The sequence below is a fragment of the Molossus molossus genome, unplaced genomic scaffold, assembly GCF_014108415.1.
Source record: "Molossus molossus isolate mMolMol1 unplaced genomic scaffold, mMolMol1.p scaffold_m16_p_6, whole genome shotgun sequence".
In the NCBI taxonomy this organism is placed as follows: domain Eukaryota; kingdom Metazoa; phylum Chordata; class Mammalia; order Chiroptera; family Molossidae; genus Molossus; species Molossus molossus.
The window spans coordinates 38,513,051-38,535,276 of NW_023425399.1; the positions used below are offsets into that span (position 1 = coordinate 38,513,051).

Genomic DNA, 22,226 nt, shown 5'->3' on the forward strand with positions numbered 1-22,226 from the left:
AAGGGATTAAGAAGTACAAATTCATTGCTAGACTGATAAACATCAAAGGGAAATGGGTTGGGGGGTGGGAAGGAATAAACCAAAGAACTTATATGCATAACCAATGGACACAGACAATAGTGTGGGAAAAGGCAAGATGGGGCCGAGAGTGGGGAAGAGGGAGTCAATGGGGGAAAAATGAGGAACATCTGTAATACATTCTACATTCAACAATAAAGATTTAAAATAAAATAAAATAAATCAACCAATCAGAAAATCAAAAGGAAAAAACTATTAAAAGACAGAAAGAGAGCTTAAGAGAACTGTGGGACGACCGGAAAAGTAATAATATTTGCATCATAGGAGACCCTGAAGAAGAAGAAAATGAGCAAGAGTTACAGAATATATTTGAAGAAATAGTGACAGAAAACTTTCCTAATTTGGTAAAGAAAGAAGGCATTCAAGTTCAAGAAGCACAGAGATCCCCAAGTACGAAGAACACAAACAGGCTCACTCCAAGACACATAGTTATCAAACTGCCAAAAATTAAAGACAAAGAGAGAATCCTAAAGGCAGCAAGAGATAAGCAACCAGTTAACTACAAAGGGACCCCCATTAGGGTTTCAGCTGACATCTCAACAGAAACACTAAAGGCCATAAGGGAATGGCAGGAAGTCATCAAGGTTATGAAAAACAAAGGTCTGAATCCAAGACTACTCTATCCAGCAAGGCTATCATTCAAAATAGGAGGTCAAACAAAGACCTTCCTAGGCAAAAAAAAAAAGGCTAAGGGAATACATTAGCACCAAATCAGCACTGCAAGAAATGGTAAAAGGACTGCTGTAATTAGTAGAAGAAACAGAAAACAAACAAACAAAAAAAAAACCATAACCACACTAAACAAAACTGGCAGTACATAAAAACATATAAATAATCACCTTAAATGTAAATGGATTGAATGATAAAAAGACACAGAGTAGCTGACTGAATAAGAAAGCATGACTCATTTATATGTTGTTTACAAGAGACCCACCTCACAACAAAATACTCACATAGGTTGAAAGTGAAAGGATGGAAAAAAATCTTCCAGGAAATGGAAAGGAAAAAAAAGCTGGGGTAGCAATATCATATCTGATAAAATAGATTTCAAAATGAAGGCCATAACTAAAGACAAAGAAGGCTGCTACATAATATTGAAAGGATCTATCCAACAGGAAGATATAACCTCAGTAAACATATATGCACCCAGTATAGGAGCACCAAAATATATTAAAAATCTTCTGGAGGACTTCAAAGGGGGAACTGATAGCAATACAATCATAGCAGGGGACTTCAGCACCCTGATGACATCGCTGAATAGATCCTCTAGACAAATATTGGCAAGGAAACAGAGACTCTAAATGAAGCACTAGACCAAATGGATTTAATAGATATCTACAGAGCATTACATCCCAAAACTACAGAATTCACATTCCTCTATAATGCACATGGGACATTCTCAAAGATAGACCACATGGTAGGACCCAAACTAAGTTTCTACAAGTTCAAGAAGATTGAAATCATATCAAGCATCTTCTCAGATCACAATGGCATGAAACTAGAAATCAATTGCAACAAGAACATGCAAAGACATTTGAACACATGGAGGCTAAATAGCATGTTGTTAAACAATGAATGGGTTACTGAGGAGATCAAGGAAGAAATTAAAAACATCCTGGAAACCAGTGAAAATGAACACATAACACAAAATCAGTGGGATGCAGCTAAAGCATTTGTGAGAGGGAAGTTCATAGCACTACAGGCCTACCTCAGCAAACAAGAAAAATTTCTAATAGACTATCTAACCTCACAACCAAAAGAACTAAAAAACAAACTAAAAGAAAACCCAGAGCAAGCAGAAAGAAAGAAATAGTAAAGATCAGAACAGAAATAAATGACATGGAGACCAAAATTATAATAATAATAATTTAAAAGATCAATGAAACAAAGAGCTGGTTTTTTGAAAAGATAAACAAGACTGATGGAACCTTAACTAGACTCACTAAGAAACAAAGAGAACCCAAATACACAAAATCAGAAATGAAAGAGGAGAAGTAACAACTAACACCACAGAAATACAAAGGATCGTTAACAATTACTATGAACAATTAGATGGCAACAATATGGATAATCTAAGCGAAATGGACAAATTTCTAGAAACATATAGTCTCCCAAAACTGGACTGGGAAGAAATAGAAAACTTGAACAGACGAATAACAACTAAGGAAATTGAAGATATAATCAAGACTCTCAGCAAAGAAAAGCCCAAGCCCAGACAGCTTCATGGGAGAGTTTTACCAAACATTCAAAGAAAAACTAATACCCATTCTTCTGAAACTATTTCAAAAAATTCAAAACGAAGGTAGACTTCCAAACTCAGTTTATGAGGCCAGCATAATTCAAATTCAAAACCAGTAAAAGACACTACAAAGAAAGAAAACTACAGGCCAATATCCCTGATGCCCATAGATGTCAAAATCCTTAACAAAATATTAGCAAATTGGATCCAGCAATAAATCAAGGAAAGTATTTCTCATGACCAAATGGGATTCATCCCAGGGATGCAAGGCTGGTACAGTATTTGAAAATCAATAAATGTGATACACCACGGAAACAAAATGAAAGATAAAAACCACATGATCATATCAATGGACACTAACAAACCATTCAACAACATCCAGCACCCATTTCTGATAGAAATGCTCAGCAATGTGGGAAAACAGGGGTAATATCTTGACATAATAAAGACCTACAGCCAACATCATACTCAATGGGCAAAAAATAAAAGTATTTTTCTTAAGAACAGGAACAAGACTGGCCAGTTTGGCTCAGCAGTTGGAGAGTTGGCCTGTGGACCAGCAAATCCTGGGTTTCGTTCCCACTAGGGGCATGTACCACCACCCTCAAAAAAATAACAGGATCAAGAGAGGGATTCCCATTTTCACCGTTCTTATTTAACATGGTACTAAAAGTCTTAGCCACAGTAATCAGACAGGAAGAAAAAATAAAAGGGATCCAAATTGGAAAGGAGGGAGTGAAACTGTCATTATTTGCAGATGACATGGTATTGTACATAGAAAACCCTAAAGACTCCATCAAAAATCTACTAGACTTAATAAATGAATTTGGCAAAGTAGCAGGATACAAAATTAACGTCAAGAAATTGATGGCATTCTTATACACCAATGATGAACTCGCAGAAAGAGAAACTAAAACAACAATCCCACTTACCATTGTGGCAAAAAAAAAATTAAAATACCTAGGAATAAACTTAACCAAAGAAGTAAAGTATCTTTTTGCAGAAAACTACAGGACATTGAAAAAAGAAATAGAGGAAGATATAAAAAAGTGGAAGCACATACCTTGTTTATGAATTGGAAGAATTAACATCATTAAAATGTATATATTGCCCAAAGCAATCTATAAATTCAATGCAATCTCCATCAAAATACCAATGACATATTTCATAGAACTAGAAAAAATACTTCAAAAGTTCACATGGAACCAAAAAAGACCCGAAATAGCCACAGCAATCTTGATAAAGGACAAAGTAGGTGGGATCACAATACCAGACATCAGGTTGTACTACAAAGCTGCTGTAATCAAAACAGCCTGGTACTGGCACAAGAACAGGCAGATAGACCAGTGGAACAAAACAGAGAATCCGGAAATTGCCCCAGACATTATGCTCAATTAATATTTTACAAAGGTGGCAAGAGCATACAATGGAGTAATGACAGCCTCTTTAATAAATGGTGTTGGGAAAATTGGAAAGCTACATGCAAAAAAATAAAACTAGACCATCAACCTATACCATACACAAGAATAAACGCAAAATGGATAAAAAACTTAAACGTGACCTGTGAATCCATAAAAATCCTAGAAGAAAATGTAGGCAACAGAATTTCAGACATCATATGCAGCAGAATTTTCACTGATACATCACCTAAGGCAACAGAAACAAAGAAAAAAATGAACACGTGGGACCACATCAAGCAAAAGAAACAACCATCAAAATGGAAAGGGAACCCACTGTATGGGAGGGTATAATTGCCAATGATACATCAGATAAGGGGTTAATTTTCAAAATATATATAGTGCTCATACAACTCAACAAAAGAAAGATAAAGAACCCAATTAAAAAATGAGCAGAGGAGCTAAATAGACACCTCTCCAAACAGGACATACAAATGACCAAGAGACATATGAAGAGATGTTCAACATCACTAATCATCAGAGAGATGCAAATTAAAACAACGAGGTATTACCTCACACCCATCAAACTGGCCGCCATCAACAAATCATCAAACAACAAGTGTTGGCCAGGGTGTGGAGAAAAGGGGACTCTAGTGCACTGCTGGTGGGAATGCAGACTGGTGCAGCCACTATGGAAAACACTATAGTGTTACCTCAAATAATTAAAAATTGAACTTCCATTTGACCCAGTGATCCCACTTCTAGGAATATACCCTAAGAAGCCTGAAACACCAATCAGAAAGAATATATGTACCCCCATGTTTGTAGCAGCATTATTTACAATAGCTAATATCTAGAAACAGCCTAAGTGTTCATCAGCAGACGAATGGATCAAAAAGTGGTGGTACATATACATAATGGAGTACTATGCAGCTGTAAGAAAGAAAGATCTCTTATCCTTTGAGATGACCTGGAGGGACCTGGAGAGTATTATCCCAAGCAAAACAAGCCAAGCAGGGAAAGACAAATATCACATGATCTCACTTATTTGTGGAATATAATGAACATAACAGTCTGAGGAATGGGGTAGTTCCAGAGACGTGGAAGTGGGGTACAGATGGACAATTTCCAGAAGAGGGAGTGGGAGGGGAGAGATAAACCACAGAACTTATATACATGTAGGCACGAACATTGGACATGGACAACAAAGCTGGGTACAGGGCGAGGAGGGAGAGGGAAAGGTATCAGTGGGGGAAGGAGAAACATCTGTAACAAAAATAAATTAATTAATTAAATAAAAAATAAATAAAAATAAAGCTGTGTTACATATACATAATGGAGTACTATGCCTGTGTAAAACAAGAAAGATCTCTTATCCTTTGAGAGGACATGGAAGGTACTGGAGAGTATTATCCTAAGTGAAACAAGCCAAGTTAAGAAAGAAAATTATCACATGATCTCACTTCTTTGTGGAATATAATGAACATAACAGTCTGAAGAACAGGGTAGACCCAGAGATGTGGAAGTAGAGTGTAGACTGACAACCCTTAGAAGAGGAGGTTTAGGGGGGAGGGAAGAGATAAATCACAGAACTTATATGCATGTATGCATAACTGGTGAACATGGACAACAAAGCTGGGGATGGGGTGGGGAGGATGGGGAGGAGGATGTCAATGGGGAAAAAAGGAGAAACATCTATTACAAAAATAAATTAATTAAAAACAATAAAATAAAAACAAAAACTAAAGTAAAATATTCATCTAAAAATTGACTGCATAGGGTAAAGGCTTGTATTGTTCCACTATATGCAACTCTTACTTGTTACTATTATTACAAAAAAAAATCAGTGTGCTTTTATTTTTTTAATTAATACACCCTAATCTCCCTTTACCTTTTCCTTTCATTGTAGTGGTTCTCACTTTAAAGCCAAGTCTGCCTGTAAAATAACATCTGCATGAATTTATGGGTGACATTTCTGCCTATTTTGATCACAAGATACTACCTTTAATATGATCTGATTAGGGTTTAGATATAGTTTCAGAGTTAAAAGTTGAAATCAACATTTTGGAGATTTTCTCAAACATCAAATGATACTCTTGACATTTAACAGGCAATCAACAAGGATTTTTTCCTTAGTGATTTATTTTCTGCTATCTAAATTTCACATAAAATTTAACACTATTCCACACGCTCATTTTTGTAATGTGTTTTTATTCCCTCTCATTGTTTTTTAAACTAAATGGTACTGATTAGCCAAAGAAAATAATATAATTTCATTATAATATTCCAAAACTATTAGACTAAAATTTTTTTGCGATCAATATAGTTGCTGTTACTGAAATGAACTGGGCCAATAGATTAACAGATAAGACTAGGAAGCAAGAGTTTTAAGACATTTACAAATAATTTGAATTATAATATTTTAAAAATAATCTTTATGGACTTAAAGTTAGGACATTCCTTTTTCATTATGATCCTAAATTCAAAAGTTTATGAGTAGAGACTAAAAGAATACCACAATGGCTGGTGTTATATGCAAAAAAAAAAAAAAAAAAAAAAAACCCACCAAAAAACAAATTTTGTGTTTTAAATATAAATAGAAGTTGAAACGTATAGATTTTCTTAAAAAAGTTTTAATACAGGACTGGCCGGTGTGGCTCAGTGGTTCAGTGTTGCACCAAGAGGTTGCCGGTTCAATTCCTCGTCAGGGTACACGCCCAGGTTGTGGGCCAAATCCCCAGTGGGGGCCATGCAGGAGGTGGCCAATTGATGTTCCCTGTCATCATGTTTCTATCTCTCTCTCCCTCTCTCTCTAAAAGTAATAAGAAAAAGAAAATTAAAAAATAAATAAATAAAAATAAAATTTTAATATAGGATGAATCAACAGTAGGTTTACTGTTGTAAGTATGCAAAACAAGTTTTTATAATTATTAACTTCTGTATTATTTTCCATAGAAAACCTATTTTTGCTTTACCCTGTATAGTAAAAAATAGAAGTAAGGTACTATTATCGTTAGGATATCTCATATATTGGTAGATTGCACTTTAAAATTGGTAGGGATGTTTTAACATTACTCATTTTAGGGTTATTACTAGTAATTATAAATTATCTTGTCATATTTCAGAAACTTGCCCTTCTTTATTGTGTACAATGCCTGAATCTATTGTCTTATTTAAAAGTAAATGATGCATAGCATTGGTTCTTTCTTCCCATGTCAATTCAGAATGCTCATTTTTCTGGCAATTATTTCTTAGTTTATTTCCCACCAAGATTTTATCTTTTACCAGGGTGTCAGTTATTCACATTTTATAATTCGTCTAACTTGGATCTTACCATTAACGATGGAACAATTTATTGCCAGGAAATTCCTTTTCACAATATCATCTTCCTGGGAAATCACCTACTTTAGGGGGTTGTGCTATCTAAAATCTTTTATTAGAGAAGCACTTGTTTCTTAGCTTGCTTGTCTTCAGGCTCCCACACAAATGCCTAAAATAAATAAGGCACCAGTTATGTGAAAAGTGAAAAATACCTTGCTTATCTTATTGTTTCTTTCTCTTGCATTTGCAGATGTCATCCATACTGTAGGGCCAATAGCAAGAGGCCATATTAATGGTTCCCACAAGGAAGACCTTGCAAATTGCTATAAATCATCTCTAAAGCTGGTGAAAGAAAATAACATCCGATCAGTTGTAAGTAATTTTGTGTTCCTTATTCTTTATTCTTTTTCAGCCTTTCTACTTTAGAAATCAGTCTTGTCCAAAATGAGGGTAGAAAACCATTTCCAAAATTCTAAAAACTAACTTTAAGGCTCTTAGTGATGTCGTCTGTTGGTTATCGTGGCTTCATTTTTTGTATGCTCTTAAGTATTTGCTAAATTGTTCATGATGTTTTGGGATTGAAAGCATCATGAACAATTTAGAGTCCCAGAACTGGAACCATCTCATCTACTTTCTCTCTCTGTGCCATTATATTTTGAAGAGCGTTTGTATGTTATTACTTGACATTTGTTATTCTTTTAGATTTATTTTCCTTTTCCTGAACTAATATTCTGTGGTTGGGTATGCCACATTCCTTCTAAGTTTTATCAATTTAGACAGAGAGAGTTCAGAAAATGTGGATCTAATCTATTTCTTCACCAGTAGACTGAGATGAAAGGCAGTCTTCGCTAGATGGATTTGGAGGTATTTATTCACCTGCTTTTCTTTTAAAATATGTATTACGTTTATTACACATCAATTACACAAGGAAAATAAAACTATGAGAAAAACGAAAGTGTAAATACCCAAGAGTGAGTTAATTTGGGCAGAATCTCTTGGGTCTTTTCACAGAGAGTGTAGCCTTACTGAAATTGTGAGGCAGTTAAACCTTTGACTTCTTAAAAGGTTGAATAGGTCAGCATAGCTTGTGTGTTCACAAAAGTGGTGGTTTTATTATTGCATAAAGAAGCATTGAGAGTCAAACACATTTAGATAAACTTGATCTTCACTGTATTTTTCATGCATGATTGTAATTATAAAGTGACTTTTTCAATGTACATTAGTGAGTTTGCTTAAAAAAGAAACTTTTTACAAGCCAATTATACAAACTTTTAAATCTTTGCATAATTATTAACAGAGCTGGATATTTTATTTCACTCTTTGATTTAAAATTTTTTTTTAATGAATCAATAAGTAAGACTATTGTGTCTTAGAGGAGAAAACTCAAGTTTTCAAGGAGAATAGAACAAAGCAAACTACTAAACCGGTTGGCTAAGTTTGTTCTCTACAGGAAAATAAGGAAAATCAAAACTGGTGTGCACATTCAGTGGATAATTAAAATGTAATATGGCTTATTGATTAAAAAAGGCAAGGGGATGAAGTGCTTGGAAAAATGGTTATGTGTAAAAGATTCAGCCTGGAAAATATAGACCTTGAGACCTAAAGATAATTTCCTAATGAATTTACTGGCATCTCTAAAGATTTTGTTTTTTATTAAGTAAATAAATAAGAAGAGACCATTAGAAACAGTGTAAAAAAAGCACCCATTCTTTTAATAGGAAAAAGAAACATTACTAAGATAATCTTAAAACAATCACATCTGCTGTTACACCACTTGCTACCATTAGGTAAGATGATGACAAATTATGGAAAAAGGTAAACTAACTCCTATCAGATGTATTTAAGCAATATTCTAGTCATTTTGGGGTTGGAATTAGTTCTACCTTAACATCTTTGATGATGATTTTGAGGGTAGACATGTTATTGGGATCAAATTAGCAGGTAGTGCTAAATTGAAGTTATTCCAATATTAGAAAGTAAAATGGAGATGGAAAATATCTTCAAAATGTGAATGAAGTAACATTTTCAGCTAAATTCATCTCCATGTTATGGCACAGTTGATTGGAGTTGCCATTGAATGTCTTGTATGTTACTCATAAAAATAAAATCTGTTTTCATTCTTTCTCCTCATTTCCTCCTTCTTTTCTTTTTCTTGAAGGAGGAAACAGGGCTTTCTCCTTGACATGGAATGTTGTGTTCTTGAACAACACTGAAAACATAATACTGCTAATGTCATCAGATCCTAATTATCTGGGGGTTAATAAAAAATTCTTAGAAATGTGATTAAGACTGGATAGATATTTTATAGAATAGGCTTGTACTTAGTAGATTTATCAAAATAAAGAGAGATGGATGACATAAAACACTTGCTTGTTAAAAAGGAAGGAAAACTTGCCCTGGCTGGTCTGGCTTAGCGGTTAGAGCATTGGCCTGCAGACCAGAGAGTCCTGGGTTCAGTTCCCACTAAGGGCACATACCTTGGTTGCAGTTTGTCCCCAAGTGTGGGTGGCAACTACTCAATGTGTCTCTCTCATGTTGATGTTTCTCTCTCTCTTCCTCCCTCTTTCCCTCCCACTCTATCTGAGGAAAAATGCAGAAATGTCATCGGGTGAGGCTAAAAAAAAAGGAAGAAAAACTTAACTTGAGCTTATAAACCCTTTTGGCAGAGTAGCTTAGTGTTTGCTCTGCCAATAATCTCTGTGTGACCATGGACAAGTCATGGCAATATATTGTAGCCTTGGTTTCCAGCAATTTATTACTGTAATCTCAGACCTAACTCATGTGGCTATTAGGAGGAGCAGTGGAAATAACAGATATAAAATAACTGAAAAAAAATATAATTCTCTATAAAAGTATTTGCAACATTACTTCAAGTATAAGATGTTTTCACATTTTATGTGAATTGGCAATTATGTGAATATATAATTTCACATTATATATGATTTGGCAAATTTAGGAGATTGATATCATTCTTCTTTTTTTAAAAATTATTATTATTTTTTTATCCTCACCTGAAGACATTTTTCCATTTTTTGTTCAGATAGAGTGGGAGGGAGAAAGAAAGAGAGAGAGAGAAACATCGATGTGAAAGGGACACATCGAGTGGCTGCCACTCACACAGCCCGACCAGGGCCAGGGACAAACTGCATCCGAGGTACATGCCCTTAGCGGGAACCGAACCCGGGTCTCTCTGTACCGCAGACCGACACTCTAACCGCTGAGCCAAACTGGCCAGTCATTCTTCTTTTGATATCTATTTTGAAAATCAGACTTCTAGATATTTATCATATCATTTATTGATGCTTTTAAACCAAAGATACATTATTAGAAAGTATTAAGTTAGTCTATTTGTAAGGAAAGTTCAATTTTTTTGTCCACCAGTGTAGAGACAAACCTCATCATCCCCTATTTTGTGTTTCTTCCCTGTGGATCTCCTTTCCTACTCACCCCAATGTGTGGTGGTTTTAACCCATAACAAGTGATTCTCTGCAACACCAGCTGCATGTCCTACAATTTAACTCAATTCTGATACTATCAACCTGGACATAGCATCAGATTCCAAAGGTTAGGGGTTCAGTCCCACAAAATTGCCTACACACACACACACACACACACACACACACACACACACACTTCAGATGCTACTCACAAGCCCAGGTTATCAATGGGCTATAGATCAGAGGTTTCAATGATCCCCTTATTAAGTTCAATTAATTTCTTAGAGTGGCTCACAGGACTCAGGGAAACACTTCTTACATTTACCGGTTTATGAAAGGATATGATAAAGGAGACAGATGAAGAGATAACATGGAGTGAGGTCTGGGCAGGTTCTGGGCACAGGGACTTCTGTCCCCACAGAGTTGAGGTGTGTCACGCCCCCAGTGTGGTTGTTTGTCAACCTGGAAGTTCTTTAAGCCCTGTACTATTGAGATTTTATGAAGATTTCCTCATGCAGGTATTGTCAGTCATTAATTCCATTTTTATCCCCTTATCCTCTCTGGAGGATGAGTAGTGAGTCTGGAAATTCCAAATTTCTAATCATGGCTTGGTCTTTCTGGTAACCAGTGCCCATGGAGGGGTCATCTCGGGGCCCACTCACAGTTGCCTCATCAGAACAAAATATGAGCCTATAGCTCTTAGCATTTAGGGATTTACAAGAGTTTTCAGACTCTGTGCCAGGAACCAGGGACAGAGACTGATAAATATTTTCTATTATCTCATAATATATTTATTTAGGCAATTAAAACTATTATTGTTAAAAATTATTAATAGCATCTTATTTCTATTCATTAATAATATTACAAACTGATATCTATTGATAACACAGAGCATATCACACTTTTACTGCTCAGTAGATGCATTGAATTGAATTGAATTATACTAATCTTGTACCACCATGTAACTGTCTTAAAATTGTTATCTAATTTTTAAATTTTCAAAAATACTCTAATATTATTATAGTTTCTCCAAATATATTTTGTTTTAGAACAAAGTTACAACCAAAAATAAAGAGTAACCAGGTAAGATGGGGTAGCAGATATGTAACAAATTCGCTATGAGCCAATATGGTACACGCCATGATGGGAATATTACACTGTTGGTTTGGATCACAGCATGGAAAGGCTGTGCTGCAACCGCATATAACCTCAAAATCTCAGTGCCTCACATTCAGAGACCCTGGCTTATGGATGTTCCATCATCTCACAGCTGTACCATCTGGAACTGAGAGCCTCTTCCACCACAGAACAGAGACTTCATAAAAATGCATGAGCTTTTTACTCTCAGCTTAGAAGTGATACACACAATTTCTGCTCTCATTTCAGTAGCCAGAACAATGCACATAGTCCTGCCTATTGAAGGGAATCAGGGCAATGTCCATGAATAAATGACATATTTGATGGGCACCACTTTTCTGCCAAAGTTAAACCAAAGGTTTCAGGGATTACAACAGAAGGTCAGAGATAACTGCTTTACTCTAATTTCTCCAAAGGAATATATTCTTCAAAATTTTACTGGAGGTAAAACAAATAGTATGATCATGTATTTATTTAATAAATAGTAGTACCCACTGTGTACCAAACTATTATTTAAGTATCTTCCAGAGAATATAATGATGATCCTCAAATATATGATTTGTGTCCATCTCCTGACCATCCTGACAAATAGACAAGATCATGCTGTTCATGCTATGATTTGAGAATACTCTCTAGTTCTCTTGTCACTTTTAAATATCTTCCCACAGAGGCCCAAATTCCATAATTAATAAGTAATTTATGATGGTCAGGCATTGTTTTTTTCTGCAATTTTTCTTTAAAATGCAAATACTCATGAGATCAGCATATGATTAATTTTCTATTACCTTAATATGAAGGAATCTATCAAGTTATTTTTTACTTTGGCAGAGTAAATTAGAGGGTGATAAAAGGACCAAGCACCTCAGCCTGAGGGAAGAGTAGACTGGAAAGGAACTCTGAAGGGAGCTTGGGAGAAACAGGAAACAAAGTGGAGAACAAATAAACTTCACTTTCCTCCTATTTTTATTAAAAGGAGATATTTTATTTATTTTTATTATTTAAACTCATCTTTATTGTTGAATGTATTACAGATGTTCTCCCCCTTTTTTCCCCATTGATCCCTTCCTCCCCAATCTGGCCCCTCTTCTGCCTTCCTCACACTATTGTCTGTGTCCATTGGTTATGCATATATGCATAGAAGTTCTTTGGTTTATTTCATCCTGCCCTTTCTCCTCCCTTCCTTTTGAGGTTCATCAATCTAACAACCAATTTGTACTTTTTCATTCCTTCATCTTTTTCACCAATATCCCCAGCCCCCACCCATCTGGCAAGCAACAAAAAGTTCTCTATATTTATGAGTCTGTTTCTGTTCTCCTTGCTCATTTTGTTTATAGAGTCAATGGTTGTTGATAGGTATGTATTTATTGCCATTTTATTATTCATATTTTTATTCTTCTTTTCCTTTAAGAAGACCTTTCAACATTTCATATAATACTAGCTTGGAGGTGATGATCTCCTTTAGCTTTCTCTTGTCTGAGAAACTCTTGATATGTCCATCAATTCTAAATGATAGCTTTGCAGGATAGAGTAATCTTGGTTGTAGGTCATTGCTTTTCATCACATTGAATATCTCTTGCCACTTCTTTCTGGCCTGCAAAGTTTCTTTTGAGAAATCAGCTGACAGTCTTATGGGATTTCCTTTGTAGGTAACAAACTGCTTTTCTCTTGCTGCTTCTAAGATTCTCTCTTCGTATTTAACCTTTGGCATTTTGGTGATGATATATCTTGGTGTGGGCCTCTTTGGGTTCAACTTGTTTGGGACTCTCTGTGCTTCCTGGACTTGTAAAAGAAGATACTTTTTAAACGGTAAAGAGGGATAGTCGTGTATAACTATCTACACATTTGGCTGCTAGTTGTGACATCCCTATGAAAAAGTAATATTCCTTTTATTAATTTGGGACAGAAAATTTCCTTACATTTTTTCCCCCCATTCATTCTTTTTGGTGGCTTTTAAGAATGTATAACCACATGTTTGTTTTAAATTTTAAAAGAATAAAAATAAACTAATTCATGGTTTATTTTACAGTGGCATGTCTATTCTATGAATTAATTAATGCAGCTTTATTAATACAAAGGGGTATTTAAATATAAGATTTTAATTGTGATTCTTTTCTAATCTTACCATAATTTTAAATGAAAAACCTGACAATATTCCATGCTTCCTAGATCTAGTTTGTGCAAGTATCTTATTCCTTACAACTTACTTCCAATATAATTCAGATATGTTTCTCTAACTATGAGTTCCCCTTGGGGAAAATTCAAATATATGCAAATAGACTTTTATATACATCTTGACAACCTTGAGAATGTTGATTCCAGTATAGGCAAAAATATAAGGAACCATGTAGGGGATAGTTATAAATAGAATAAACTGTAAATGGGAATAAGAAAAAAATAGTTGGAAAAAAAGTTGAGTACAGATTTTCTCAGTAAAACCTTAAGAAAGTAATGATAGATGTCAAAAAAATAGACTCAGATCTTGTAACCACAGTATTATAATGAATGCATGTGACTTGAGAAATGAATTATCAGTGACTAATAAGTGACTAATTTATTTTGACTTCAAGGATAATGTTGTGTCCTGAGAAAATTAAAAAGGTGTTGGGGAATTGGAGGAGGGTGACCCATATACAAAAAAATCCTCTTGCATGTATATTACCTAAAACATATTTATATTGGTGAAATTTTAGGGGTAAGTGTAGGGTTGAAGGCAGAGAGGGAAAATTCTTATTGAGTAAGGGCTGATAAATGTAAATAGCAATACCGTATCCATTATCATTAGCTGCTGATGCAGTGGATGGTGTAAATATTACCTTATATATTATGCTGTCTGCATTCTTTATGTATACAGGAGCATTGAATATTTTATAATAATTTTTATAAGTTATTCTTAACCTCTATTTCTCTTTGTTTTACAATATCATCATGTGTTCCTCAATGGCAAATTCTTCTACTACCAGGTTCAATTTTAGGAACCAAATCTGTGCCATTCAAAAAGGGTCACAGTATTTTCCTTTCTCATTAGCAATGAAAAGGCATACATTTATATTTGCAGTGTTAGATATTTAAGAAAACTCCCTTTTTAAATACTTTTATTGTCGAAAGTATTACAGATATCCTCCCATTCCCTCCCCCTCAGAAAAAACTTCTTTTAATTGACAAAATATAATGTCCTCAGTTTGACATTCTTTGAGTAAGAACATAATAAAATAGATGTCTTTATTAAAACGATCATAAGCTGAATATAAACCAGATATTATTTAGGTTATAAATGATTTTTTCATAAAGTATAACTAATAATCGATATATGAATTTGGTAGTCTTATGTGCTTATGAACAGACTAAAAGTTGAGCATTTGTGCGCCGCTGTAATTGTCATGTGAATGTCATGCTAGATGACTTATCGAGTGCGAAAACTGTAAATCTTCACTGGCGGGGACATCCAATGCCAAAAGAGATCCCTCAAAGCTGGATGATGCTCCCTCCAGGAGTCATAGATTTTTAAGGAGTAATAACTTCCAATGGAAGGAACAATAGACATACAAATTCAGTGCTACCTCTAGGCATTTTGGCAATAAGCAACTTTGGAATTCTGCATTTAATTGTTTCACTGTAGTGTAGGTTTTCATTTTAAGGCGTAGTCAAGTGAATCTTATTTTCTTATACAAGTTCCCTTCTGAAAGGGTTGCCATGGCAATGAGTTCTCTGCCTCAAAATTTTAAATGCTGGTTTTATTTCATTATCTGAGTTTCCATTACAGGTCACATCAATCAATGAAATCCTTTCTTCAGGAAGACTTTTGCAGCCTTAAAAATCTGACCTTTTAATTTGTCACCTCCGCTCCTCTGTCCAGCGTGATATCACCACTTCCCATCCAATTCTTCCTCTCAAAGCACCCTCTTCTGTGGAGCGTCAGATTGCTCTTTTCCCGTTTCTTTTTAGGCAACGCCTAGTCTGGATTCTCAGTTATCTCTTTCATAAAGGATGGTGCTAAGTCTCTGTCCTTTCTAGCTGGGGTTCTAACAGCTGTATGACTAACGATGCTATTAATAAATAACAAGAACAAAAGCACATCACCATTTGTGCGTCACTTTACAGCAGTTCTCCCTATACATCATCTCGTGTGTCATTCAAATCCTCTAGCTAGCTGCCTGAGTTTCTTTGATTTAGCAAAGGGAAGGTGGTGCTAAATCAAGATTTTTCCTTTCTCTTTATTCCCTGCACTCACCTTTTATAAGATCTCCTAATTTGGCATCAGGGACAAAATCTGTAACAATACTCCCATTCTTGACAAGGGACCAAGGATGGACAACAGGGAAGAGGAGGTGGGGAAGCATGGAATGCTGGTAAATTCCCTGATCATGCCTGGGAAACTTAAAAGTGTACACCCAAACCCATGTTTTATATACTGCACAACTTCTGTCTTCCGGTGGCCACATCAGAGAGATTATTTGAGTTAAAGAGATTGTCTAGTCATAAAATACAGTAATAAGAATAGCTAATGTCTTTGAACCCTGTTTGTGCCAGGCATTGTGTTTTTTATTCATTTAATCTCAGAAAAATCCTGAGTTAGAGAAAGTGGTTTCCTTTACTTTACAGATAAGGAACATGAGCCAGAATGATCAAAAATAAATTACCTAAGGTCTTGCCTCAAAGGTGAAGGTGAGATTTAAACTGAGGAAGTCTAACTCCAGTGGCCCAGCCGCTGTGCTGTGGCCCCCTTTCCTGTTCTCTGCTGTGCCACTGGCGTTTGTGGGCAGGGCCAAGGACGCGGCACCACGTGGGCTGAGCGGGAGTCCACTGAGAAACTCTCTTATCCCATGAAAGACTGCAATGTTTTTCTGGATAATCACATAAGTAAAAACTATTTATAAACAATAGGGTACATAAAAAGTCCTTTTGCTCTCCATCTGTTACTGAACTACCATGAAAATTAAGGGAAGCTTGAGTTACTTAGCCCAGAATTTTACCAGGTGTGCCTGAGACAATCATGCCACTGACAGAAAATATGATACACCTGTTGGAGTCGGCCTTTGCCGACTTTTTCTTCATCATGAGTCCATGGAGGAAAGCAACTTCCAACCTACTTCATTATGTGCGGATTAATTCACCATGTGCTGCGTCAGGCAGTATGTAGTCATGCCTAAGGATTTACACGTTGAAACAGAATTTTACTATGTCGCTTTCCTTTTATATTACATTTATGGCATTGTATTGATTTTTTAAAAATAATGTGTTGTTCTGACTTGGGTTCCCCTGGAAGCAGACCTCAAGACAAGGTTTTGTGTACAAGCACTTGATTTAGGAGGCTGGTACAGGCAGCTCTGGCCGAGCAGTGGGAGGGGAGGGGAGGGGAGGGGAGGGAGCCAAAAGTCAATTAAGCAAGTTTCTACTGTGGGCAGCTGAGGCTCAGTCCTGCTGGGCAGCTCTGGGAGACCTTGCAGAACATGCCAAGGAGTTGTCCCATCTAAGGGATGCAGACAGTTGAGCTGTTTATCTTAAACTTCTATATGTGGTTGGCTGAGGACTGGAGCAGTAACGCGCCAGCATTCCTTATCTGCTCCTTGGCCAGGCTGAGAGACGACTCTTAGGCAGAGTCACATCAGGGTGTTTGCTGAAGGATTCGAGCATTGGGGGTGGGGGGAGCATGCATTGGAGTGATGGGTTTTGAGAAAATATGGGAGGGCCACTGAGCCTTCTGCTTCAAGTATGTGGGTGAGTTGTGCTATTTATAAATGCCATTTCTGCATGGTCAAGAGGGCTTTGCAAAATATTTACTATAAAAAGGCAACGTTGGACATGATTCTATTGAAAACCACTGGTTTAAATTAAACTGAGTTTTTCATAGGGCAATATGCAAAGCAGAAGTTGTCCAAAGGTTTTTATTCTTGAACTAGGGTATCCAAATTATCTACTTCTTTAAGTATAGTGTGATATAGATGTCATGAGCATGGTAATTAATATGACTGGTGTTATATAGTCTGTGGAATGCATGGAGTTATGAATGTAATGCTTAAGTAGTGGAGAAATAAAATCGCAATATGGTGTCACCTTGGTTGAATTTTTTCTCAACATCTCATATTACTAAACTGATCCATCATGCAAACTGTGGAAGAGTTGGCCACTCAAGGTGGGATGTCTGTAAAATCAGTCATCAATTAGAAGACATATTGGAGGTAAATAATTTGGTTAGGAGGTTACATTTTATTTTAATCTAATATGAGGATTTTTTCAAATTATATCTTCTTTTAATATTTTAAGAAATATTTTAACATATTTTTTTCAGAAATCTTACAACATGATGATGATCATTTCTTTCTGCAATAGTGTCTGAAACTTTTTGCTTCATCTCATATACTGTTTGAAAGAATTATTTTTAGTCACTTGTACATTCTGCAGATGTAAATCTAGCAAAGACCAAGGAAAGTATATTTTAAATGAAAGTATAAAACATCTCAATTTAGCCAGATTTTTCAACTTAATTATATTCAGTTCTTTTAATCAGGCTAGAGAACATTCCCAGAAAAGTCATTACTGGTTTCTATAATACTAATGTTTTTAAGAGGAAATACTGGCCCTACATGCTGTCAAAGAGAGTGTATTCCAGTGAAGTTTGCGTAGAAATCGCAAACAGATTTGCAATGCAAGCTTTCATCTTGAGTGTTTTATTTTTTCCTGACTGGAGTAGCAGTTATTAGATCACTGTATCATTAGAAAATAGTCAATTCAAAATACAACCTGGCCAGTGTGGCTCAGTGGTTGAGCCCATGCACTAAGAGGTCACCAGTTTGATTCCCAGTCAGGGCACGTGCCTGGGTTTCGGGCTTCATCCCCAGTAGGTGCATGCTGATCAATGTTTCTATCTCTCTCTCCCTCTCCCTTCCTCTCTCTAAAAATCAATAAAAAGCCTTGGCCGGTTTTACTCAGTGGTTGGAGCATCGACCTGCGGTCCAGAGAGACCTGGGTTTGGTTCCCACTAAGGGCCTGTACCTGGGTTGCAGTTTGTCCCTGGCCCTGGTTGGTCGTGTGGGTGGCAGCCACTCCATGTGTCACTTTCACATTGATGTTTCTCTCTCTCTCTCTCTTCCTCTCTCTCCCTCTCACTCTATCTAAATAAAAAAATGAAAAAATTTCCTCGGGTTAGGATTAAAAAAAAAATTTAAATTTTAAACACATATTTAAAACAAAACAAAACATAAAACCATGGATCACAGAGTCCCAAGCCTGCCATTAGATTTGAAAAACAGGACAATTTTGGCATATAACTGGAGGGTTAATAGTCTAGCACAAGGTAGTGGTTATAAAGGTACACATTTCTCCTGCAAATGTTCAGATATGTTTTTTTAGAAGAGCAATTTTAATGTATAGAATTTAAGCTATTCTTATGTTGTTGAACTAAGAGACAAAAAGAGTAAATACTTTTTTAAAATAAAAAATCTATCGGTATCAAATAGCTCTCTAGACTTGTTTAGAAAAAATTCAGTAGAGTTGCAAAGAGGATTTTTAAAAATTCTCACCTAAGGATTGTCATCAGATAGAGTGGGGGGGTGGAGAGGGAGGACAAGAGAAAGACATCGATGTGAGACACATCAACTGGTTGCCTGCCGCACGACTGCAACTGAGGTACATGCCCTTGACCACAATCAAACCCATGACTCACTGGTCCGCAGGCCGATGCTCTAACCGCTGAGCCAAACTGGCCAGGGCACAAAGGGGATTTTTTAAAAAATGGGAAACATGTTACAGACTGGGTCCAAGCCACACCCTAACTACTTTGTTTATTTTGAACAGCTCCCCCCCCCCACACACACACACTTCTAAAGTGATAGAAGGTAAAATTGCTTGGTAGGTGTCTCATGGAAATAGTGTAGCCTTGTAGATATAGCTATGGCTTAAGTAGAGCGATGTATTGACCACCTGCATTTTAGCCCCTATGAGATGAGTAGCTGTAGTATGGTCTCTCCATCTCTTCTGAACCCTTCGTTTGGGAGTTTTCCTTGCTGTGAGTGTACTAGCAGATGAGCTATCCCAGAGGGTACACAGCTAAAAAGCTTACAGATTGAATTAATTCATGTCCTAAACATTTTATTTAAACAAGGGGAAAGAAACCAGGGGACTGAGAGGGAGAGAGAAACATCCATTGATTGCCTCCAATATGCCCCCTGAGTGGAAATTGAACCTGCCACCTTTCAGTGTACGGGATGATGCTTCAACCAACTTAGCCACATCGGCCAGAATCAATACAAAATACTATATAAAATGCTACGAAGACTGCATAGTAAGGTTTACTAATGGTAATTTGTCCAATGTATTGAGCAACTACATGTTCCAGTCACTGTTCCAAGTGCTTGAAATCTGTTGTCCTTGTGGAGCTTACATTCCATTTATAGTTGTTTGCATTATTATTATCAGACAATTTTACAATATTTCTAGATGCTGTGAATTTTATTCTTATTACATTCTTGGAAAATTATCTCACCATTATTGTATTTTTATCTTTTTTATGTGATGCCTAAATTTGGGAAAGCTAAGAAAGTAATAGAGCTCAGTATAGATCCAGCAAATGGAAGGTCTATGAAATGGCAACAACATAACTAAGTCTGTTAACACACATCCATGAAGTTGCTAGAGACGAGATGACTGGTCCTGTGGAGAAAGTACAACAGCTACTTATGAAGATCAGGTTTACTGGACAGTTTAATGAATTAATTAAAAATCTGTGTGGAGAAAAAAGTGAGGCAAACCACTACATAAAGTCTTCAAAACAATGGACATCTAGAAGCTGATATTTGATATCAAGAATTTGATATTTTTAATGTAAAAAGTAGATATTGAAAGTATTTCCTTGGTAAAAAGGAATAGAAAGAATCCATGCTAAATGCTTTAAGTTTGTTGAGATGCTTGGCTACCCTGGAGAGACAAGGTCTCTCATGAGAATGTGGTCAGCAGTATTAATAAAGTGTAAGTGAAATGATTGGCTTAAAATAGAACCACTTTTCCCTGGCTGGTTTGGCTCAGCAGTTAGAGCGTCAGCCCTCAGACCAGAGAGTCGTAGGTTTGATTCTGGTCAAGGATGTACCTCGATTTTGGCTCCGTCCCCGGCCCTGGTCAAGGGCTGCCAGGCGGTGTGTCTCTCTCACATCGATGTTTCTCTCTCTCTCTCTCCCTCCTACTCTATCTGAAGATAAATGGAAAAAGATCCTCAGGTGAGGATTAAAAAAAAACAAAAAATAGAGCCACTTCTTCATTAGGTCCATCGTCCATGCAAGAAGCTAAGCTATGTAATTTTTTTATTATGATTTGGCTAAGGTTATGCATTTTTGCCAAAAATACCACAGCACTGATGGAGTGTCCTTCATAGTCTATCATATCAAGAGGCTCATGATTTTGATATGTCTTATTACTGATTATGTTAATCTTGAAATTGGTTAAGATGGCATCTGCTGGATTCCTCCACTATAAAATTAATATGTTTCCTTAGTATTTAATACATGCCTTGAGGGATCCAATTATGGTTTTGTTAGCCATAGTGAGTGTTATCAGCACCCCAGAAATTAACAAATACTATAAATCAGGGCTCAGTTTATTATTTTGTTGATTATCTAAATTTAAGAAAGTGATGAAAAAGGTTAAAAAAGCAAATAAAACTTAAAAATATGTTGTGTCCATAGCTGTTACATTGCAAAAATTGTTACATTACAAGAAATTGCAGAAATGTTCCTCCAGTATTTATAAACTATTATTCTATTCAACAAATAATTTGCTCACTTATTGACAGATGAGGGAAATTCAGATATATATCTTTGTTATTTTGCTTTTATCTTTTTTGTTAATATAAATAAAAAAAGCAACCAATATTGATTGCAATATTGCTGTTGAACTCCACTCATTTGTTAATTGCTACAATAGTGTGGCTAGATATTATTTTAAAATTATATATGTATATATATATATATACACACACATATGTAGATACAGATACAGATATAGATATAAGTATATAGATATAGGTATAGGTATAGCTAGATGATATAGCTAGATGATATAGCTATAGATATAGATTAGATATAGATATAGATATAGATATAGATATAGATATAGATATAGATATAGATATAGATATAGATATAGATATAGATATATATAGATAGATGGCAGGGCATCATAGAAGCAATACCTAAAATGTTTAAAAATTTTTTCTTGTGCTACCAATTTTACATACAAAGTTTTATGAATAGAGCCCTTAGAGATTCTAAAGATAGTAAATATAATCCAAAATAAAAACAATGTTGAACAGTGAAAAAAATGCAAGAAAGTCCAAAAAGTCTGTTTTTTCCCCAATGATAACTCTTTTTTCTCTCTAAATGGAAATATCAAGAAGAAAGCTATTTCACACAGACACCCTAATAAGCAAATACACAACTTGTGGAGCCCCTGCTTTGCCAGCAGGAGCTCTCCACATGCTTCTTTGCCCATTGGGTGGTCCCACACTAATGGTGCAGGCAGGGGAGAAATTGAAATGAGCATTGGACTTTCAGAAAGGCCTCCCAAACTTTATAGAAATTACTGTAATGGCTTGTACATCAGTTACATTATTTTAAGTGGTTTTGCTTCTAA

The 22,226-nt window shown here is 35.8% G+C and overlaps 1 protein-coding gene across 1 annotated transcript in view; it reads left to right on the forward strand.

The window, feature by feature from the left end:
• MACROD2 (mono-ADP ribosylhydrolase 2) overlaps positions 1-22,226 on the forward strand; it is a 2,341,201-nt gene that overhangs the window by 1,337,866 nt on the left and 981,109 nt on the right. The window contains exon 6 of the mRNA XM_036245484.1: positions 7,286-7,407. Coding sequence (XP_036101377.1) covers positions 7,286-7,407 — 122 coding nt within the window. The remainder of the gene's footprint in view (positions 1-7,285; positions 7,408-22,226) is intronic.